We start from the raw sequence: 21969 nt of genomic DNA on the forward strand, positions 1-21969 counted from the left end.
GGGGTCCAAGATTATCTTCTGTGTCTGTGTTAATTGGTTTCCCTTTTCTTTGTTGAAGAGGGTCTGTGCAATCCTTCTGCCTAGTACGCCATCTTGCTAGAACTCTATCCAGGGTTTTGTATACATTATTCTTTAGGGTTGCATTATGTTCCATTGTTTGTATGTACCATAGTTTAGTTATCCATTCTTCTGTTGATGGTCACCTGTGTTGTTTCCATATTTTGGCTATTGTGAATTGTGCTGTGATGAATATGGTGTGGATATATCTGTTGTTGTCCTGGGTCTTACTTCTTTAGGATATATACCTAGTAATGGGATTTCTGGGTCAAAGTTATTTTTAATTCCAACTTTTTCAGCAATCGCCATAATGCTTTCCACAGAGGTAGTATCATTTGATAGTCCCACCAGTAGTGTATGAGGGTCCCAGTTTCTCCACATCCTTGCTAGCATTTGTTATTTTCTGTCTTGTTGAACTTTGCTACTAGTGCTGGGACAAGATGGTATCTCACTGTTGTTTTGCTTTGCATTTGGCTGATGATCATGAACATTTCTTCATGTGTTTGTTGGCCATGTGAATATCCTCTTTGGGGAAGTGTCTATTCATGTCTTCTGCCCATTTTTGAATTAGATTGTTTGCCTTTTTGTTGTTGAAGTGTTGGAGTTTTCTATAAATCCTTGAGATAATTCCCTTGTCAGATATGTCATTGCTGAATATTTTTTCCCAATCTGTAGGTTCTCTTTTGATTCTTTTGAAGATGTCCTTGGAAGCACATAAAAAATTTAATTTTTAGAAGGTGGCATTCATCTAGTTTCCTTTAAATTTTTTAATTTCATTTTTTATTTCTTCTGTTACCTAATTGTTCTTAACAAGGGTGTTGTTCAGTTTCCATGTGTTTTCTCTTTTTCCATTGATCTTCCCATTGATTTCTAATTTTATAGTATTGTGATCTGAGAAGATGCTTTGCAATATTTGGATGTTTTTGTATTTATTAAGGCTTGCTTTATGGTCTAACATATGGTCAATCTGGGAGAATGCTTCATGTGCACTGGAGAACAATGTATATCCTGCTGTTGTTGGGTAAAGTGCTCTGTAGATGGATATATAAGTTCAAGTTGGTGGATTGTATTGTTTAGCTTTTCTGCATCTTTGTTGAGTTTCTTTCCAGTTGTTCTATCTTTGATTGAAAGTGATGTATTAAATTCTCCTACTATGACTGTGGAGTAATCTATTAGCCTTTTCAATTCCGTTAAAGTCTGATTTATGTATTTTGGGGCTCTTTTATTGGGTCCATAGATATTTATTATGGTTAAAACTTCTTGTTCAATTGATCCTTTAATCATTATATGATTTTCCTCCTTGTCTTGTATGGTGGTTTTTTCTTAAAGTTAATTTGATCAGAAGTTAATATTCCACTCCTGTTCTTTTTTGGTTGCCATTTGCTTGATATCTTTTTCCAGTCTTTGATTTTTAGTCTATATTTGTGTTTGTTCCTAAAGTGTATCTCTTGAAGACAACATATTGATGGATTATATTTTCTTATCCACTCTGCAACTCTCTGTCTCTTGATTAGTCCATTTAATCCATTGAAATTCAGTGTAATTATCGATAAATAGGAATTGGTTGCTGTCATTTTGTCATGTGTTTTTTCATGGGGTTCCTGGTTTCTTTGTTCCATATAATTTTCTGTGCTGAGCTCATTATATTTATGAATCATGTTATATGATTTTTAGGTTAATTCTTAGGTTCTAACACCACTTGGCAATATCCAAGCGTCTGGGCTGTCATGATCGCTGAGAGATGGCAGCTCCGTGTGTCTCCTTTTTCAGTGTTTTCATGGAAGTTCTTCTCCTAGTTGGAATTTAGTCCACATCTGTACACTTCCTTTCAAAGCTTAGGGCTCCAGGGTTATCTTCTGTATCTGTGTTAATTTGTTCCCCTTTTCTTTGTTGAAGACCATCTGTGTAGTTTGTCTGCCTCTTCTGCCATCTTACCAGAACCTCAAAGATTATGTAATTCTAACCAGAAGGTTTGGAAGGTTTCTTCCTGTTCTGTGATTCCTGAACCTAAGGGCAGCTTTGAGGCCCAGGCTCTGGCTTTTAGCCTGTTTGTGTCTCTCTGAGGATCTGGAGTACCTGCAGTTGAAACTGCTGGTCCCCCACCCCCACTCCACCTTTTGCTCTGGCTTCAGGCAGAACAGCTCCATGTGGATTTCATCTATATTCTAGACTTTGATGTAACTTTGTGTTGGATATACAGGAATTTGAAGCCACTGGCTATAGTGGGTAGAACTTGAGCCTCCTGAAGAACCAGCATGTCATTCCAACAATATTTGCCTCTGGGACTTAGGAGGGAAGTGCTCACCTGAACTGGTGAAGCAAACCTGGTAGTACCTTTCTTCCTCCTTATTGGGAGGATGGGAAAACTACACATCCCACCTCTGGGGAAGAGAAGTGAGGAGGGAAGTGGGTACTGCTGATGACAGATGAGTGATCGACCTCATGCACTCCAGCTGCCTGGCACCCCCAGTGTGGCCAGGCAAGCAGCTGCCCAGTTTGCCATATCCTGGGAACAGCACAAGTCACTGTGAAAATCCATGTACTGCATAAGCCCTTCCTGAGCTCTGGGACAGAATGAGGGAGTAGTAACACCAGTCCTTGAGGCCCATAATCTCAACACAAAAGGAAGGAACTCCGAGCAACAAGCTTAGGACCATTCTTCTGTGGGAGAGCACTTTGGGGATGTTTGCAAGTGGGCAGTCCATTTCCCCATTAGAGGACTGCCACCTCCAAAAGGCAGCTAAGCTAAATTTTAAAATTTATCTCTGAAAATAGTTTAGAAGAACTTGCCTAATGACAACCTAGTGAAGAGCAGGATTTTTCCTTTCAGCTCCGTTGCATTTCCTCCCTAAGTGAACACAAACCCAGTTAAAGTGCCAGTTTTGCGTTCTAAGAGGCTTTATTCTGCAATTCATTATGACAATTATCCAGAAGGTTCCTTTCTACTGCAAACAATTCCAATTGTCATAATCTACCAAAAGGAAAAAAGAAAACAAAAAAAGTGTAGCCCTCTAGTCAATTCTGACTCTTGGCACCACCATATGTGTGAAAGTAGAACTGTGCCCATAGTGTTTAAAATGGCTGATTTTTCAGAAGTAGATTGCCAAGGCTTTCTCAGAAAGCCCCTGTGGGTGGATTTGAACCTCCAACCTTTCAGTTAGCCACCAAGTACTTTAATCTTTTGTACCACCCAGAGACCCAATTCTAACCCACAGCCTTGCATTAAAGACAATGTGATGGACCCCTTACCCAATACCATAGGTATGTATAAAATAAAAGATAGGGACCAGTTCTGTGTGCAAAGGCAAGGAAAAGGCAGTAAGAGAGAACTCACAAACACACTGCAGAGGAAACAGAAGCAACCAAGGGTACTATGGCAATTGATGATACTATACTAAACAGAGCATTTTTTTAATGAGTGAAAAAAAAAATCACAAACCCAGGAAAAAACCTTACTAAAAATTCTCACTAATATTTCATAAAAGAAAATATTTTAGTACTCTGATCTCACCTACCCCTTAATATTAGGACACTGCAAAATAATGTATGTCTTTAGATATTTACTTCTGTAGTGGTACAACCTCAGAAATCCAAGGAGGGGTTGCTGTAAGTCAGATCCAACTCAACGGCAGTGATTTTTTGTTGTTGTTGTTGTTCAAATTTAATAAATTTAGCATTATAAACTACTCACTTTACTGTCTCTGCTTTTCTCACAATATGCCAGAGTGGTAAGAACATTATGGGAACCTGTACCTGTTCCCCACTGCTAAGGGACAGAGGGAAGGGGCAGTAAGTGACAGCCTAGTCCACAGGGAACACACCCTCCAGACCTCTTGTGCAGTGTCTGCAAGGCAGAGAGGACCCTCATGCAGCGTCTGTGGGCACTGTGGGAAGGTGGCAGCACTGCCCCCGTTGTCTAACTCAGAGTCAACTCCAATGTCAGGTGGGGTCCCTGGGTAGGTTTGCAACCCTGTAGCTCCCACACCTGCCCCACACCTGTCCCTTGGTAGCTTTGCTCTTGTACTAGCATCTCTGCTTACCATCTAGGTGGAATTGGGGAGGTCCCTGAGAGAAACTTACAACCAATATTGAGGGAGCCGCAAAGAAGGAGGAGCAGAGCCTGAAATCTGCTGCACATGGAAGGGATGGATGGCTGGATATTGCTATAGCTCTCACATTACTAAAGCCAATACATTGATGGGGACAAATTATAAATAAACCATTTATTTCAGTCTTCCACTTCCTCTGGGAATTTTTGAGCAGTATACTAAGTTGGGTTTTGATATGAGAGTCATGTAAACACTGGGCAAGTCAAGAGTCAGGAGATTCAGAGACCCCAGTGATTTCCCAGACAGAGGCTTTAGAAGGGCCATATAGGCCATGGGATGGTCCTGAAGGTATCCATCATCATACAGGAATTATACACAAAGTATTCAGTTTTTACATTAGGGGGGATTATTACTTTTAAGATATGTATGGACAAAAGCCAAATGGCAGACAGCTAACACTGCCCCTGAAGGCTAAAGAGGTGTGATTTAACCAGTTGCCCTGGAGTCCACCACAGGAACTCCAATAAAGGATACTAGAAACAGCCAGACATATTTTTTGGTTGCTTGGTGCTGCTCTGACAGAAATGCAACAGATGGATGGCTTGAACAAACAAATTTATTCTCTTAAAGTTTTGGGGGCTAGAAGCCCGAGTTCAGAGTGCCAGCTCTAAGGGCTGGGTGAAAGCCCGTCAACCTTGGGCTTCAGCTCTGCCTCTTGCTCCCAGTCCACTGGAGCTAGAGGCATTTCTTCACTCAGTCGCCTGCTGGCTGCTGAAGCTTATAAACCCAAGATCAACAAATAAAATGGCACAATCCCAATATTACTAAACAACATGGCAGGCCATTAGTTCAAGTCCAGAGATAGTCCAAGATCGGCAAGAAGCATGGCCGGCTGCTAAATGAAGACTTAGCTACACACAGGGTCCAAGCATGCCAAAAAGCTGCAAACCTTTCTCAGTGCCTCTTCTTAAATACTGGAAGTTGACTACATCCCTAAGGCAGCTACTCAACTGCTTCAATAGATTCTACCATGGAACTGATTACCAGTCTCACCATGGGGAATAATTACATCCAACTGCCTAGCCACACAAAACCAAGTCCAGCCAAGTTGACACATAACCTTAACTACCACAATATGCTTCTTGCTGAAGTTCTTTTTTTAAATAACAGCTCATTTTTACTTTGACCTCTATGTGAAAACATGTGCACTATTTGCAAATAACGAATTAAACTTCAGAAAAATCCAGTCACATAGACATTTCTGGCTCTGTGATCATCCTCTAACCTTGTTGAAAGTGGTTGGAGTAAATCACAGGGACCAAGGATGCTCTTGTGAAATGCATGTGTAATTAATTGCATCAAAATTCTTGCCTCACTTACCAACATTGCCACCAGCCATAATGAGGTAGGGAAGTGTGTGTGTAGGGGGTGCCTATTCCTCCAAGCTCCTAAATACCTCATTTACAACATCCTTATAATAAGCATGAATGACTGTATCTCTTGGCTCCACCTCAGGTTTGCTGACCCAGCTGAAGAAACAATGGCTTTGGGGAGGTATGTGACCTTGCCAGGACCCAGGCTTTGGTGAAGCTTAAATCTCAAGTCAGCTCCCAGTGGTTAGGTAGCCAGCAGCCAGGTGGTAAAACAGAAAAGGGTACAGGTATGGGAATGCCTAGTAGCTGGCAGCTAAATCTCTTGGTCAGTTAAAGGGAGCAAAAGTCTTTATTTTCTTTCTCAAATAATATTTGAAGAGACCAAATCAAATTAGAATTTTTATCCCAATACTTTGTATTTGTATTTTTTGCATTTCATGGTGCCAAGTTCACCCTAGATTCCTGATATTTTGAATATCCCTAGTTTTGATATAGGAGTTCCATTTTTTTGTGTTCCAAGCACAACATGGACACCTTTTATGCTGGATGTGTCTTCTCACAGGTTTACTCAACATGTTTGTTCACTTCACCTTGTCAACATTTACTGCTACCCTTGCTATGACTTTGTTTACATTTGTTGTTGAGCAAAAATGGCAGAATCTGGTTAAAATTAAAAGTAAAGAGCTCTTATTGAGAGGTAAAGCAACTTGCAAATTGAGAATAACAAGATCCAGAGGATTCTGAACTAAGTGATCCAAGAACAGGACAGTTCAGGGAGTTTTTATAAGAAATACAAGACACTTCAATACAAATTCATTGATTGGTTGACATTTAGATAATGGTTACAAAATTGGGTGAATCTGGCTGCCATATAATCACAAGACCCTCCTTGCATGACTGGATGGAGGGCATGCATGATTCTAAGGTTTATTTTAACCATCTGTTACAATAATTGTTTTGAACCCATTTCCTGAACAGGGTGGATTCTTAAACAATATTAAGCAAATAAAATCACATTTTTCTCTAAAATTGTTCACGAAGTAATTTTCTAGAGGTATAGTTGAAAGTCACAGAAACGGCAGGCTGCATTTCTTCACCCAGAAGTTATTTTTTCTTTAAAATGGAGTTTTTAGTCTCAAATCTTAGCATAGCCACCATCTCATGTTGGGAGGCCTAAGTTAATTTTAGGGTCCTCTTATTATTATAAAACTGTATCTGAGTGATAAATAGTGTACACCTGTTTTGTTTTGTTTTTTTCTCTCTCAGAAACTTTACATGTGGATATTTCATTTAGATCTCACCTATTTTTAAGAGCCTACTTTTTGGTTTATGATGATGAAATATTGTAGCAATTATAATATTTCCAAATGCTTTTTATAGCTCTACCCCACTTACTTCCTGTCTCCTAACTATCAGTCATGAAAACACACACTCATATATATATATACACAAGCACATGTACACAAACATACTCAGGAAATGAAGAACACAATTAGAATAAAATTGTAATTATATATGTGTGTGTGTATATGTACACACACACACACACACAAATAATCCAGAAAAACAAACCTCACTACTATTGTGTCAGGTCCTATCATAGTGACCCTAACTTGGGTTTCTGAGGCAGTATCACTATGGAAGTAGATGTCCCAATCTTCCTTCCAAAGAGTGGCTGGTGAGTTTGAACCATCAGCCTTCTGGTTAGCAATCAAATGCTTTAGGCACTACACCACCAGAACTTCTTATATATTGACTTCTAAAATAATACATTTAAAAATGTGGCATTCTCCGTGGGGAGTTGGACCAGAGGCAAGATGGGCAAGATCACTTTCCCAGAACCTGGGGCCCATACTGTCTGGGAGGCCTCCCAGTGCAATGGCATTATTGTGCCCTCTCAGAGGAAGGAAAGCTGTATAAACCACACTGCTAAAAAGAGAGCTCCTTGTAGAGTCATGATAGTGCCTAAGGCACTTGAATGATAACCAGAAGGCTGGCAGTTCAAACCCACCAGCCACTCCTTTGAAGGAAGGTTGGGCAATCTACTTCCATAGTGATACCACCTCGGAAACCCAAGGAGGGGTTGCTATGAGTCAGGTCTGATTCAACGGCACATAACAACAACAACAATAACTGTAGAATCCTAGGCTTCAGAGGCAGCCTGAGGGCATTACTCTGGCTCTGTAGTTCTCATTCATCAGTGTTTCTGTTTGTACTCCCACGTAGATGACTCCAGAGGAAGGCATCAAAAGAAAATCCAAAACAAAACTCAGAATTACCTCAACCTATATGCAGTGGAAGGCCTGCGCACACTGTGCATCGCCAAGAGGGTAAGTAAGGGCTGCCACCTCTCATTGGCTCCTGGGATGGCTGGGTCCATGTCTCTGATAGCACTAACTAGGTTCTTCTAATAGGTCTTAAGTAAGGAGGAGTATGCCTGCTGGTTACAAAGACACATGGAAGCAGAGTCCTCCTTGGATAACCGTGAGGAACTCCTCTTCCAGTCAGCCATCAGCCTGGAGACTAACCTGCACCTCCTGGGTAACTATGCTAATCTCTGCATTCTGAGAATGGCCCACTATGGTAGGGAGGGACAGACTATAGTCAGTGGCTGGGCTGCCATTGCTGAGTAGGTTGATTAACAAACCAACCTCTATCTTGTGTCCGCCCTCCTGGTGATTTACTTCTGTGGGACTGTGTGTGGCCATGGCAAGCATCATGCCAGTGGTTTACCCACCTCCCCTAATTTCTGCCTGGCAGCAGCATCACAGGCATCACTTTCCTACCAAAAAGCATGGGTGAGATGAAGCTTCTCAACAACCATTGCTTTCCCCCACATCCCAGGAAATTAAGAGGAAATATTGGACCCCAGAAACTACTGCCTATTGCATCTTAGGAGTATTTCTCAAATTCTCCTTAGATGAAAAAGAAAGCAGGCTAATTTACTAAAACATGTCCATAGTTCCTGTTCATGTTAGTATGTTTTCTATCTTTTTAAAAAGAGTTTGTTTTATTTTTTTGTTTGTTTTTTGAGAATGCACACAACAGAACATATACCAATTCAACAATTTTTTCATGTACAATTCAGATACAGTGATTACATTCTTTTAGTTGTGCAGACATTCTCACCCTCATTTTCCAAGTTGTTCCTCCCTCATTAGCATAAACTCACCAATTCCTTAGTTTCCTATCTAATCTTTAAAGTTGTTGATGTCAATTTGATCCCATATAGATTGGTCTTAAAAGAGCATGATGCTCAAGGCAGACATTCTTTATTAGTTAAGCTAAACTATTGTTTAGTTTTAAGAAAACTTCAGGAGATATTTGTTGTTTAAGGATTAAAAATAACTTCAGGGCAATAGTTTCATAGATTTTTTACTATTGTTGTAAATACGAAATGTCAGGTAACAAGATAGTCAATAAGTGAGAAGAAGGTATATTACAAATAAGCTACCTTGGAAAGCTGAAGAAAGGGCTGTTGCCTTAGACTTGTTGATCCTTTATATGTCATATGTCATTCTGAATGTGACATATTTTTCACAGCTGTTTCTAAGTTGGGTAATATCCTGTGATTTATTCAACCTCACACAATTCTATGGGTGAGGGTCAGTAGAAGGACACTAAGTGCCCTTTGTGCTGATCAGTCAGCCTCCCTTCTTGGTGGCCCTGGATGAGTAGCCTAAAGACTCTTTCTTCAGAAAACCACAGTCTCTTGAAGGAGAGGGTAACTGGTTTCAATTCAATACTCACTAAGCACTGGAGTTATAATAGAAGCAGACAGTATAGCTTGGAAGTTTAGAGCATGAGATTTGGAATCAAACTTTCCTTAACTCTACTTCCCTAACCTTTGCTTTCTACATCTGTAAAATGGGGATAATTTTAGTAGCAACATCTTAGGGAGTGTGTTAGTGCCCTGGGGCTGCTATACAAAATAGTATAGAGTGGGTGGCTTAAACACCAGAAGTTTATTATGTCACACTTCTTAAGTCTGGGTGTCAGAATTTAGGGAAACAGCAAGTCCGTGTTGTCTCCGAAGGCTCTAGGGGAAATCATTTCTTGTCTCTCCCAGTTTCTGGTAGCCCCAGTTGTTCCATGGCTTATAGATCCTTTTTCATAGTCCTTCCTTCCTCTGTGTGTGTCTGTGTCTCTTACCCTCTTTTACAAGGACACCATGCAAATTGGATTTGGACCCACCCTACTCCAGTAGAGTGCTAACTTAACTGATAATCTCATCAGAGACAGTATTTTCAACAAAGCCATTTTCTCAGGTACAGTGTTTACGACTTCAACAGATTTTCGAAGAAGGGACACAATTCAATTCATAACAGGGAAGTTGGGAAAATTTTTGCATGGCAATTAGTCAGTAATAATCAAGGTTAGCCACTGTTACTATTCTATAATCATTATTATTGTCATATGACAATATGAACAATTCATATGACAAAGTATGAACAAGGCATGATTGTCCACACTTATCAGGAGTGGAAAGATGTTGACTCTGTAGGTTCTAGAAGGTAGGCAGTCAGAGGCCAGTGTATATGCTTTGTCCCACTGCTAGGGCCAGAGTGCTGGGGAGGGAGTGAATGTCAAGGCCAGGTGCCCTCCCAGCTGCCAGAGTGGCCAAGGACATGCTCATAGGCAGCACGGAGCACTGAATGACTATGTTCCTAAGCAGGTCTGGGCCCATGCACCATCCTGGTTTCCTGCCCATGGGGATTCCATCTTAGTAGGGTTCAGAGCAGAGAGCAGCTTGGACACACAATCCTCTCTTCTGTTCTGGGCCCTTCCTAAGTTCCTACCAAGCCTTCTAGGTTCATTCCCTTGGGAGGAAGCCTGGACCCAACATACAGCACCAGTGTGAGCTGGAAGATAGAAGGGAGGCCACTTGCCCTGCAGGGTTTCTGGAGAACTAGAGATGTTCTGTTTCTTGAGCTCAGGGCTGGTTACAAAGGTTTGTGATTTGTAAAAGTATATTATGCAGACTATTTAAGAACTGTGCATTTCTTTATTTGTTATACTTCAGGGAAAAGTTAAAATATATATATATATAAATGATTCCATCACCACCCCCTCCTTCCCCCATTACCATCCAGTTTTGTTCTAGGAGGAAAAGGGGAAAGGCCATTGCAGCACAGGGGGCAGGCTGGCATAGAGAGGCAGAACTGATAGGAGGGCTACCCTTGGGCTTCTGGAGCCAGAAGTCAGAGCTTAATCATCTAGCTTTTCAACAGCCTAGAGGGCAAAGGTAGGCCTGTTGTTGTTGTTGTTAAGTGCCTTCGAGTCGAGTAGGTAGATCTAGAGAGCACATTTCTGCATTTCTTGCTCTGGAGACCAGTACAAGGAGAACATTACCTCTTATGTTTTTTTTTTTTTGTTTGTGGAAGAAGCACAGGATAACGTAGCCCTAAAGGACCAATTGAGAACTCTGGTGGCATAGTGCCTAAGGCATTTGAATGCTAACCAGAAAGCTGGCAGTTCAAACCCACCAGCCACTCCTCGGAAGGGAAGTTGGGCGATCTACTTCTGAAGAGGTACCGCTTCAGCAGCCCAAGGAGGGGTCGCTATGAATCAGATTTGACTCGATGTCAATATGTTTGATTTGGTTTTTAGAAAGGAATAATCATCCAATATGAGTCTGTGTAGATAGCTAATGGTGGAAAACATATATTTTAGATTTAATTCACCAGAAGCTTTGTATAGGATGGGAAATTTTTGAAAATACTTATATCCCTTAGAATATAATATTTTCCATTTGGTTTTAAAGTTATATGTAAAATTCTTTGAGCTACAGAGATTGATAGCATGTTAGCAGCAGTCAAGTACTGCTGTCAAGGTGGCCCTTAACTCATGGTGACCCTGTGCAAAATGGACCAAAATACTGCCCAGTCATGTGTCATCCCTATGATTGGTTTTGCATCACAGTATTGTGATCCACAGGGTTTTTATTGGCCAATTTTTTGGAAGTAGATGGCCAGCCTTTTCTTCCTAGTCTGTCTTGGTCTGGAAGCTCCACTGAACCCTGGGTAGTAGCTGCACATGACCTGCATTGGGTGGGAATAAAACATGGTTCTGCTGCATTAAAGGTGAGAACTCTCCCACTGAAACACCACTGCCCTACAATAAGATGTTAGGGGAAATCCCAAGATACTTTGTTGTAAGAACAGAGAAAGGTACTCAGGGACTCACAGTTATTCCTATATGCTCTCAACTGTGTTACCTTGAATGAGCTGTTTGAATTGCCACTGATATCCTGACAGAGTGAGTCATGAAACAAGGCTTGCTATCATCAAGTGGGTACTTACAGGGTTGAATGGACAGAGGCAGAGCCAGGTCAGGCCTGAGAGTGCTCCACAGTCTAGAGTATGGCAAGGAAGGGCTCACTTACTTCCTGGTGCACTCCATCAGGTGCTACTGGCATTGAAGACCGCTTGCAAGATGGAGTCCCTGAAACCATCACAAAATTGCGGCAAGCAGGCCTGCAGATTTGGGTCCTCACCGGCGACAAACAGGAGACAGCCATCAACATTGCTTATGCCTGCAAACTGCTGGATCAGGATGAAGACGTCATTACCTTCAACGCTGAATCCCAGGTATATGGAATTTGGTGACACCCTTGGCCAATAGAATACCATTTGGGGCAGATACTATGAGCAAGGTGGTGGCCTCCACTTTCTCTTTGAACCTGTGTTCTGGACCTTAGAAACTGTTTCTCACTGCACTGGAAGGTAAGGCCTTTGCAGCAATGTCTGCCCATCAACAGAGTGCAAACCTGAGCTGTGCTGATGCAGAATTCAACCTGCTTCTCCCAAATATACCCCATTACACTTAGTCATCATATCTCCTTAGGCTCCTCTGGCTGATATGGTTTCTCAGACTCTCCTGGTTTTTTATGACCTTGACAGATTTGAGGAGTCATGGTCAAGTATTTTGTAGAATGTCTCTATATTAGGACACCTGATGTTTTTCGCATTATTAGACTAGCATGATAGATTTTTAGGAAGAATACGACAGAGGTAAAGTGTCATTTTCTTCATATCTTGTCAAAGGTACATACTATCAACATGACTTATCACTGTTGATGTTGACCTTACAGAAGTAGTGTCTATCAGGTTTCTCCACTGTAAAGTTACTCTTTTTTCCTTCCTTTTCATATTGTACTTTTTGAAAGAAAATCACTATATAAAGCTCACACATATAAGTTGGAGAATTATATTCCACCTCTCTGAGGGCAGAATATCTACATAAATTATTTAAAATCCGGTGAGTTTTGTTTTTATTATGGTTAAGGAATTTTTCATTTCTAACATTTCAATTTTGTTCTTTATATTTTCCTTTTTTTTTTTCTGAGACCTTTTATCTTCCTATTTTTTTTTTTACAGAATGTTTACTACTGCTTCTTGCAGCATTTTTATACTGCCTACTCTGAAGTTTTCGTCATATAATTCTAACGTCTGTGTTATTTTAGCACTGACTTCTGTTGATTGTCTTTTTCCACATGAATTGAGATTTTTTTCTTTAATTTTATGCTGAGAATTTTTGGATTGTATCATGGACATTTGGAATATGTTGGCACTCTGGATCATTTTAAATTCCATGGAGAATATTGATATTTTTTAAAAGCAGATAATCAATCTTGTTGTGCTCAGGCTATGTTTTGACCAGTCTTTGGGATATTGTTTTCAGTATCAGTTTTGTTATGCAAGCCATTGTAGTGCTATTAGAATCTGTCTCACTTGTTTGGAACCTGGGTAGTAGTCTGCTTCTTATTTCAATTCTCAGTCTTTTTTATACTGTTTAGGATTCTGTCCATGCATGCACAGCTTGCAGGTGAACACAAAATTCATTAACATTATGGAGTTATTTAGCCAAGCCTCAACTCTTCTTTCCCATACTCCAGGACTCCCTTTCTTGTCTTCTCACAAGAAGTCAGGATTTCAGTTACCTTGCTCCACTTCATACTTTCTGGCTCTATGTCTGTACCCAGGGCCAAATGATGGGAGGACAGAAAGAGAAAAAGCAACTGCTATCCTGCCTTCTTGGGACCACAGCTTCTTTGTGAAGATTCATCCCCTTCAAATCTTTGGCAGTAGTCAGCCTGCTGTTTTTGTTGCTGCTGCCAGAGCAAAATTGCCTAGGGGTAATGCTCAAGAGAAAAAAATAAATACTATAGAGTTTTTTCTCTCTCTCCATACTTTACAGATAGTATGGTAAAATGGAAAACTCACCACTGGTTTAGTGGTAGTTAGATTTCTGGTGTTCTTCCCCAATATAGCTGCTACTGTTTACTTTCAGGGTCCTCAAGTAGCTGCTCTGTGAATTTTGTCAAGATTTTGTGGATTTATTCAGTGAGAGAGGCAGAATGATATGTGTTGACTCCATCTTACCTGGAACTGGAACTCATCCATGGCATTTGCTTTGTGCTAGGACCAGGGAACTTATGGTCACTAACACAGTAAAACCCTACATTCCTTTTAAATCCTTCCCTAGTTACTGCTTCCCCACTCCTCTCCTCTTGGAAGTCAGTCTTTCCTTCTCCTTGTCCAATAGCACTTTTGCACATCCAAGTCTCTGACTTAACTGTGGTCATGGGTATGTGTGCCCATTGTCTGCCTATCTCCCCAGGGGGAGTGGCTTGTCTTCTTAGTCTTTTTTTCTCTAGACTTACTCATTTTTCTCATTAAAACAACAGCAACAACAACAACAAAAAAAAAAACCACTGCCATCGAGTTGATTCCAAATCATAGTGACACCCATTGGGTTTCCAAGGCTGTAAGTCTTTATGGAAGTAGATAGACTCATCTTCTGCCTATAGAGCAGCTGGTGGGTTTGAGCCACTGACTTCCTGGCTAACAGCCAAATGCCTTACCACTATGCCACCAGAGCTCCTTTTCTGCATGTAAGAGGCCCTCACTACGTGCTTGTTGAGCACACTTGGGTTTCTATAATGTGCTGTGGGGACCTTGTCCCTAAACTCGTGGGCTTACTATCCATGGGGGATTTACCCCTGAGTACCCTGCAATGTGTTTGTTTCTTAATCACACTCTGTCCTAGAAGAGTTGTCCCTCTTGCATCTCTGGCTCCTGACCCAGGTGCCTGCCATGGGTTGCCCTACAGGTTTTCCTGTTCTTTCTGGAATTCAGATCCAGTAATGAGTTTTGGAATGGCATTTCTAATTAAAAACCCTAGTAATTATGCCTTAAAAAAATAAAAATAAAAATAAACACTTTCATTTTCCTGGTGGAACTGGAGAGTTTAGAGAGAAGGCTGATATTACATTTCTTTATAGAATAGTCATAATTATGAGTATAAAAGAGCTTTGTGCTCTATTTTGTCATCACAGTAGTAAGCAAGAAGGGCTAAGTAAGGACCTCAGAGAGCTGCAGAGGAATGCAGCTGATAGGCTTCTTCAGCCCAACCAACCAGGAATTCAGCAATAATATGGTCAGGGCTCCCAGTGTGTCCACCTCACCACCTCCATCTCTGCTCTGGACGAAGGGTGATAAGGTGGCTTCTTACAGACACGTAGGCCAGCCTATTCTCTTCCACATGGAACACTGTCCTTTTCAACTAAACTCTTAGATCAAGAGGAAGGCCTTCTGGACAGTAGATGTTGTAGCTGGTTATAGTGGCTGGAATCATTCACATTTAAAGAGGCATTGAGGGGTCATATGGGTCTGCAGCAGCATAGCCTGGGTTGGTGCATGCTTCCCTCCTGCCATTTCAGGAAGCGTGTGCAGCCCTGCTGAACCAGTGCCTCCAGTACGTGCAGTCCAGGAGCTCCAGCAGTGCTCCAGAGAAGACCTCAGGGAACATCAGTGTGGCCTTCTATCCACTCTGCCAGCCCTCTGTCTCCACAACCTCAAGCCCCAGACTGAGCCTTGTGATAGATGGGAGAAGTCTGGCCTATGCCCTGGAGAAGAGTCTCGAGGACAAGTTCCTCTTCCTGGCCAGGCAGTGCAGGTCGGTCCTATGCTGCCGCTCAACACCGCTGCAGAAGAGCATGGTGGTCAAGCTGGTCAGGAGCAAGCTCAAGGCTATGACCTTAGCGATAGGCAAGTACTGTACCTGCTGCCATCTTCTGATGTACTGCAACCTATCCATCCTCTTCCAGTCTCTACGGAAGACGGGAGAGCACTGTCTCGCTTTTTCCCATTTGAAAAATCACATCCAGTGTGATCAAACAGGCAGCACATTCTATGTACAGCATATAGAGTAACAACAGCTGCAAGTATATCTTTTTATTGTTACCATTAAGTCAATTTCAACTCACAGTGACCCCATGTGCACAGAGTAGAACTGTACTCCATAGGGTTTTCAAGGATGTGACCTTTTGGAAGCAGATTGCCAGGCCTGTCTTCCAAGGCATCTCTGGGTGGGTTTGAACCACCAAAACCATTGGGCTAGTAGGCAAGTGCCTAACCTTTTATGCCACACAGAAACTACAAAGCACATCTTAGAAGCTCAGTAATAAGGTGCTGATTTAACAAGACAGAGATTCTAGTGTTTCTTGGGAGCAGGAAGACTAGAGACCTACCAGTCACAGGCAGTCATGGCTGCAGCACAGGACACTGCCAGCTCAGCACAAGGCCAGGACAAGTTAGACAGACAGGTGGACCCTGTGCAGCTGAGTCCTGGTCATCTTGAGCCTTTGGGAGTCCAAGGCTGGATGATGCTGAAAGGTTCTGGAGGCCTACCATCCTTGAAGTCTGTCTGTCTCTCTCTCTCTCTCTCTCTCTCTCACACACACACACATATACACACACATATGTGCATGCTCCTCCTCACATCTTTGCCTATACCTGTACTTCGTGGTTATCAGAATTCTCATTCCTTTTGCCAGCTGAATTTGCTGAGTATTTTGATTAATAATACTAGAATTGTTTGTCCTAAGAAATGACTAGCTGCTAATTTTTACATCAGTCACTTAAAAGAGCGTGTATCTATAGTTTTCCTTGCAGACCTACTAGGCCCCTCTGTGACAATGCAATTGCAGTCCGCTGCTTCCGTTGTCCAGTCCAGAGTATCATTGCAGTCCATAGCTGCTTCAGGTTCAGGCTCTTGAATAGGTTCAGAGACTCAGAATCACCACTTCCTACTCAGGGCCTGGAAAGATTGCAGGTAGCCTAAAGAAAGAGGTCATAACCATGATCCCCATAGAGCAAACAATTCATCTCCTTGAAAATACAATCCATACCTAATAAGAGTTTGCACTGAAATAAAGTTTCCTCCTCAATCTATAATAATTAGTCTTTTCTGCGAAAGTTCTGTGACAACCACTCCTTGTTGAAATTGAGGTTGCCTCCTCAAAATGGGCACCTCACCTTGACAGAAGAGCCAGTGCCGAGCTGAGTTCACCATCAGAGTGAGGAGAAAGTGATGCTGGCCTTGGTGTGGTTGTCATGGAGATATGTTCAGTGAATGCTGGGAAGACATGATAGTGCTGAGGAGAGTTCACAGATGGGTGCAAATGCTCAGCGGTGGCCACCTGTTACAGCTGGATGGAGGACAGGCAGCCCCTCCGGGATGGTACCACCCAGGGAAGGCTGTCCTGGGCTATCTTTGCTTCACATGCCTGGAGTCACCTTCAGGCTTTCTGACAAAGGTGGTGTCTGCAGGCTGCTTTGCTTTTCTTTGTAGACCTACTGGCCCCCTCTGCAGTGATACAATTGCACTCTCTTATCTCCTTTGTTCAGTCTACTCGCCATCCATGTCCTCCTCTGAGCTCAGCATCCTCAGTGATAAAGTATGGATGTCATCTGCCTTGTAAGGCTGGAGTGAGAGACAGTGATAAGCCACATTCTCAGCACTGCACAGCCCTTGGTGCAAACACTTAATTATGAGAGTCTAGTATTCATTTAAGAAGTAGAATAAAGCCTTGGCTGGATAAAAGGAGAAGGATAGTTGTGTGTGCGTGTGTGTGTGTATGTATATATACATATATATGTATGTATGTATGTATGTATATATAATCTCAAAAGAGGAAGGAAAAGCAATCCAATTATAAAATTTTATCTCACTTCTTTGAACATGAGTTTAAGCACTGCTTTTGTCCTCTCCTCAGTGTCCAGTGTTTGTATTGTAGAGAGCTTTGCTGCATACTATATTTCCTTTTGAAATAGATGTTCTGGGAAACACCATAGAGATTTTTATTGCTCCCCAGAAATTCAATTCAACTTATCACCCTTGTTGAGCCCACCCCAGTAAAGGAGAGAAAAGCCACAGGTAGGAGATACCTTGTAGCCAAGTTATGAGTCATTTTGATACTGTATATCTGCACCTTTTACCAGTTTTGCAACCTGTGATGTGTTATATGATTTGAGTCATCTGCCGCCCCGTGCCAAGAAAGGTCTCTATTGCTGAGTGATATTCCTTTATTTCTCTGCCTGTCTTTCCCCAACAATACCAAGAATCTGACCTATGCCCTATACTCCTAAACAGTTTCTATCAGCAGCTTTCCTGAATAAGCAGAAGTTCTTCTTTAGCACATGCACAGAGGATCCAGTGGTGACACAATAGCTAATCAGCTGGCTGGTATGCAAGCAGAGCTCTGCAGTTTATGGGACAAAATTTCCCTTCCTGTGTTCAGTTTAGAAAACTGCTCATGTGAGTATGAGTTGTACTTAGCTGAACTTTGGTGAAGCTGAGAGTAATCCTGTAACTGTAATAATGAGGAACATGAGAATAGCAGCTTTCATTGTGACAGATTCCATGATAAAGTGGGTAGTGAAATGTGGGCAAACACTGTAGAGTGACTATTACATAAAAAGTTAGCTCAGCGCTAGTGTTATGATAGTGTTCTGATACCTCTTTAAGTGGTTACAAACCCTACATTATGGTTGCTACAAATGCCTAACCAGGATCAACACTGTACTGTCTCTTTGCCATCCTTCCCTTTACCCTTTCCCAGCATTCAGCCCCATGGGGACTCTTGGAACCCAGTTTGATTCTGTGTATCTCACTCACATGCTTTCTCCTGCCTTTGCTGTTTCTAGGAGATGGAGCCAATGATGTCAGTATGCTACAGGTAGCTGATGTGGGTGTGGGCATCTCCGGCCAGGAAGGCATGCAGGTAAACATCAGTTAGTCTGTCCAACATGACCCAGGCTCTTGCTTTGTCAGACCATCTCCTCTCTGAAGGCACTAAAGGAAGAAGCACCTGGCCTCCCTTTGTTTCTGTCCAACTAAGCTAAAGAGTTGGCCTGAAACGTAACTGATACTCATATACCATCTGGTAAGCTGATAGATGGTAGAGGATAAGGTGGAATGTTGCTCTTCATAGTTATGTAACGATGTTCCATAAACTGGTGTACCTTTGTCTACGAGTGTATTTTTTGTGAAATATTTGTACAGAGAGAGACCAGGGAGGTCATTGATCATTGTTTCTCTCTGGCTGTCCCTGGCCATCCTTAGGAGGCATTGTTTTGTTGTTGTTTTTTACTTTTCTGCACACTAGCCATATCATTTGAAAACTGGGCATCTCTGTAGCACAGTTAGAACCTGTTATCACCATAAAAGAGGGTACCTATTGTGACTCACATGGAAATCCAGCTTGCATTTTGCATTTGCTTTAACATGAGATCTAGAAATTGAACAAATGTGCTAATTAAAAGTGCACTTCTTTTGAATATAATATTAAAATAATTTCCAACATTTGATTAAATTTGAATCACAAAATTTTGGAACTCAGTGGAGACTTCAGAAAACACTTTATCCAAATATCTTCTTTTAAAAATCAGTATGTTAACTACCATTTATTGATTGATTGATTGATGCATTCATTCATTCACTCAGTAAATGTGTATTGAGCACTTAATCTGTGCCAGACTTGTGAAAGCCCATTAATTTTCTTACTTGATACTAAATTTTACAAGTAGATGGGTTCTTCCAAACGGAGTACTATGGCTCTGCCCCTGTCCCATCTTTAGCACTTCCCTTACTCTCCCACTGCCCTCATTCTGACCTGAGTCATTATGTGATGTTCTTATGCATGTGCTTTTTGTTCATGACAACAAAAGTGGAGTCTGTGTCTAACTCCTCTCTGTCTCTTCCCAGTGCTCAGCACAGTGCATGCACACGGCTGAAGCTCAAGGAACATTTGCTGAATGAATGAACAAAGTTTTTACTTAATTCATTCTGACATCTTTAGTATTGCCTCTGTAGCTCCCTCTCCCTGTACTGAAAGTCTGACTGGGGCAGTGCCTGTGAGCTGCATTGTAAGGGATTCACCAAGTATGTAAATCTCAACCCAAGATGCTGATGTTGAGAATGTGATTGGGAGGGGCCTCAGCTTCAGCCATTATCTACCTCCTCAGGAAGGGAGGCTAGGAGCCATGGGGGTTCACTGTCTGAGTCTTGAAAAGGTGGTAGGTGCACCTGAACTGCTATACTCCAGTCCAGAGGTGCAATTTTGAATGGTGTAACTCCAGGGTTGGATGTACTGGGTGTTTCTGCAGGTGGTTAAAGCAACACTTCTTTCATTCCTTAAGTATTTATTGAGCATGTATTATGTGTGATATTGATAAGATTAATGCCTCTTCTGACTATTTGAAGTGCTCAAGTTATCAAGGTGGGATGATTCTACCACTTTCATTATATTACAATAAGCAAAAGAAGGACACTGTGGTGTGGGAGATGGTATGTGTGGTATGTGGTGATATCAGGAACACTTGCGATTGGATCTGAGTCACTAAGGATGAATAAGAGTCCCTAGTTCAGCCAGGGTGGGAAGGTGGTCCCCAGCAGGGAGCTAGAAAGGCAAGAAGGTCCCACATCCCTGAGAACCTCGGTCCACCTGGATCATCTGGTCTACCATGTTTACTGAGCACTCCCTAGGGCCAGGTGCTGGTGGGCACTAGAGATACAGAGTGACACACATCAGCCATCCTGGCTCTCATGGAACTTCCAGAGAAGTCCAGAAGATAAGTAGTTTATATTTACAAAAATAAACATAGCTGTAATAAGTGCTATGAAAGAGTATTTCACAGGAGGGTCTAACCTAGCATGGAGCACCCAGGAACCACATTAACAAAGAGCAAGACTGTTAGGGCATAGACTTGGAGGAAGGAGGGAGTGGCAGAGGCCAAAGAGCTCTTTAGGCCTCAACAGGAGAGTTTGTCTGCAATCTCAAGGGCTTGAGATTCTTTTTCAAAAGTAGCCTGTTGTTGTTGTTACGTGCCATCGAGTCGGCCCCGACTCATAGCGACCCCTCCTTGGGTTTCCGAGGCATTATCACTACAGAAGTAGATTGCCCCATCTTCCTTCCGAGGAGTGGATGGTAGGTTTGAACCGCCAGCCTTCTGTTTAGCAGTCAAGTGCCTTAGGCACTGTTGTTGTTGTTGTTGTTATGTGCCGTCGAGTCAGACCCGACTCATAGCGACCCCTCCTTGGGTTTCCGAGGCAGTATCACTACGGAAGTAGGATTGCCCAACCTTCCTCCTAGAGGTCTGCAATGTAGACCCATTAACTTCCTTTTAACAGTTGTTCCTTTTGAATGAACTTTTAGACTAACATGTTTGAAGACAGGAATGAATCTGATGGTCTCTGTGTCCCCAAGTCTGTGCTTGGGAAAAGTAGGGTCTTAGCAAATTACTTGAATTTGAATAAATGAAGATGGATTAAAGAATATACAAACTCTTTTAAACCCTTGTATGTTGATAAGAAGAGGTATAGAGACATTATTTCCTTTGAAATATTTAACCATTTGTTGAAAAATAGATGTTATAAAGTTTCAAACTTTTCAGGGGTGTATAATGATGTTATTTTGTTTCAAAGCAGGGTCAATATCACTCTTGTCAAGTTGTTATTTCAATATAGGAAGATCAGTTGAATTTTAACAGTAGATTGACTTTTTTTAATGTGGATTAGTCATCCAAAGATAGGCAGAAATCTATCTTTTCCTTCCATTTAGTTTGATGTTTTTCAAATGAAAACATTCAGTATATGGTAGGTTTTAAGTTACTCTGAGGACAGAGGTGTCACTTCTATGGCATTTTGTCTGGGTCACTTAGCTTAATTGTGTGGAGCACAGTGCCCAATGAAGATAAGGAAAAGCTTCTACCTCCAGACATTGTGAAGAGCACTTGCTATCCCATTTCCTCCTGCTTCCTGCCCATTGCCCTGCTGAGGCTATCCTGGTACTAGGCTACATGGTATGCCATTCCTGGGGGCTCCTGGGAAGGAAGAGTTAAAATACATCTTTTAAGATAGCCAGCTGCCTCTCCCCATGCATATAAAAGGAGTGGCTGTGGTTCATCTTTGGGTTGAGACCATAGTCCAATTTGGATGAATAAAATAGAGGGTAAGAGGAGATGTTGAGAAAGAGAAACTTTATATATCTTGTATGATTTGACTTGCTAAGAAAATATGGAAAAAAGAAAGCAAACTCTTTTAAAACTCATCAGTTACATATATTTGAAACATTACATAAATCCTATGACATATTGCTGACCTAGAGAATTGTCCTATTGACTTTTTTTTTTTTTTTTTTTTAA

At 41.7% G+C, this 21969-nt stretch overlaps 1 protein-coding gene across 1 annotated transcript in view; it reads left to right on the forward strand.

The window, feature by feature from the left end:
- The window catches only part of ATP10A (ATPase phospholipid transporting 10A (putative)), a 352646-nt gene that overhangs the window by 319598 nt on the left and 11079 nt on the right, over positions 1 to 21969 (forward strand). The window contains exons 11-15 of the mRNA XM_007945983.1: positions 7681 to 7809; positions 7894 to 8020; positions 11885 to 12069; positions 15204 to 15531; positions 18472 to 18548. Coding sequence (XP_007944174.1) covers positions 7681 to 7809; positions 7894 to 8020; positions 11885 to 12069; positions 15204 to 15531; positions 18472 to 18548 — 846 coding nt within the window. The remainder of the gene's footprint in view (positions 1 to 7680; positions 7810 to 7893; positions 8021 to 11884; positions 12070 to 15203; positions 15532 to 18471; positions 18549 to 21969) is intronic.

Source organism: Orycteropus afer, unplaced genomic scaffold, assembly GCF_000298275.1.
Source record: "Orycteropus afer afer isolate SDZICR_OR568_19922 unplaced genomic scaffold, OryAfe1.0 scaffold00146, whole genome shotgun sequence".
In the NCBI taxonomy this organism is placed as follows: domain Eukaryota; kingdom Metazoa; phylum Chordata; class Mammalia; order Tubulidentata; family Orycteropodidae; genus Orycteropus; species Orycteropus afer.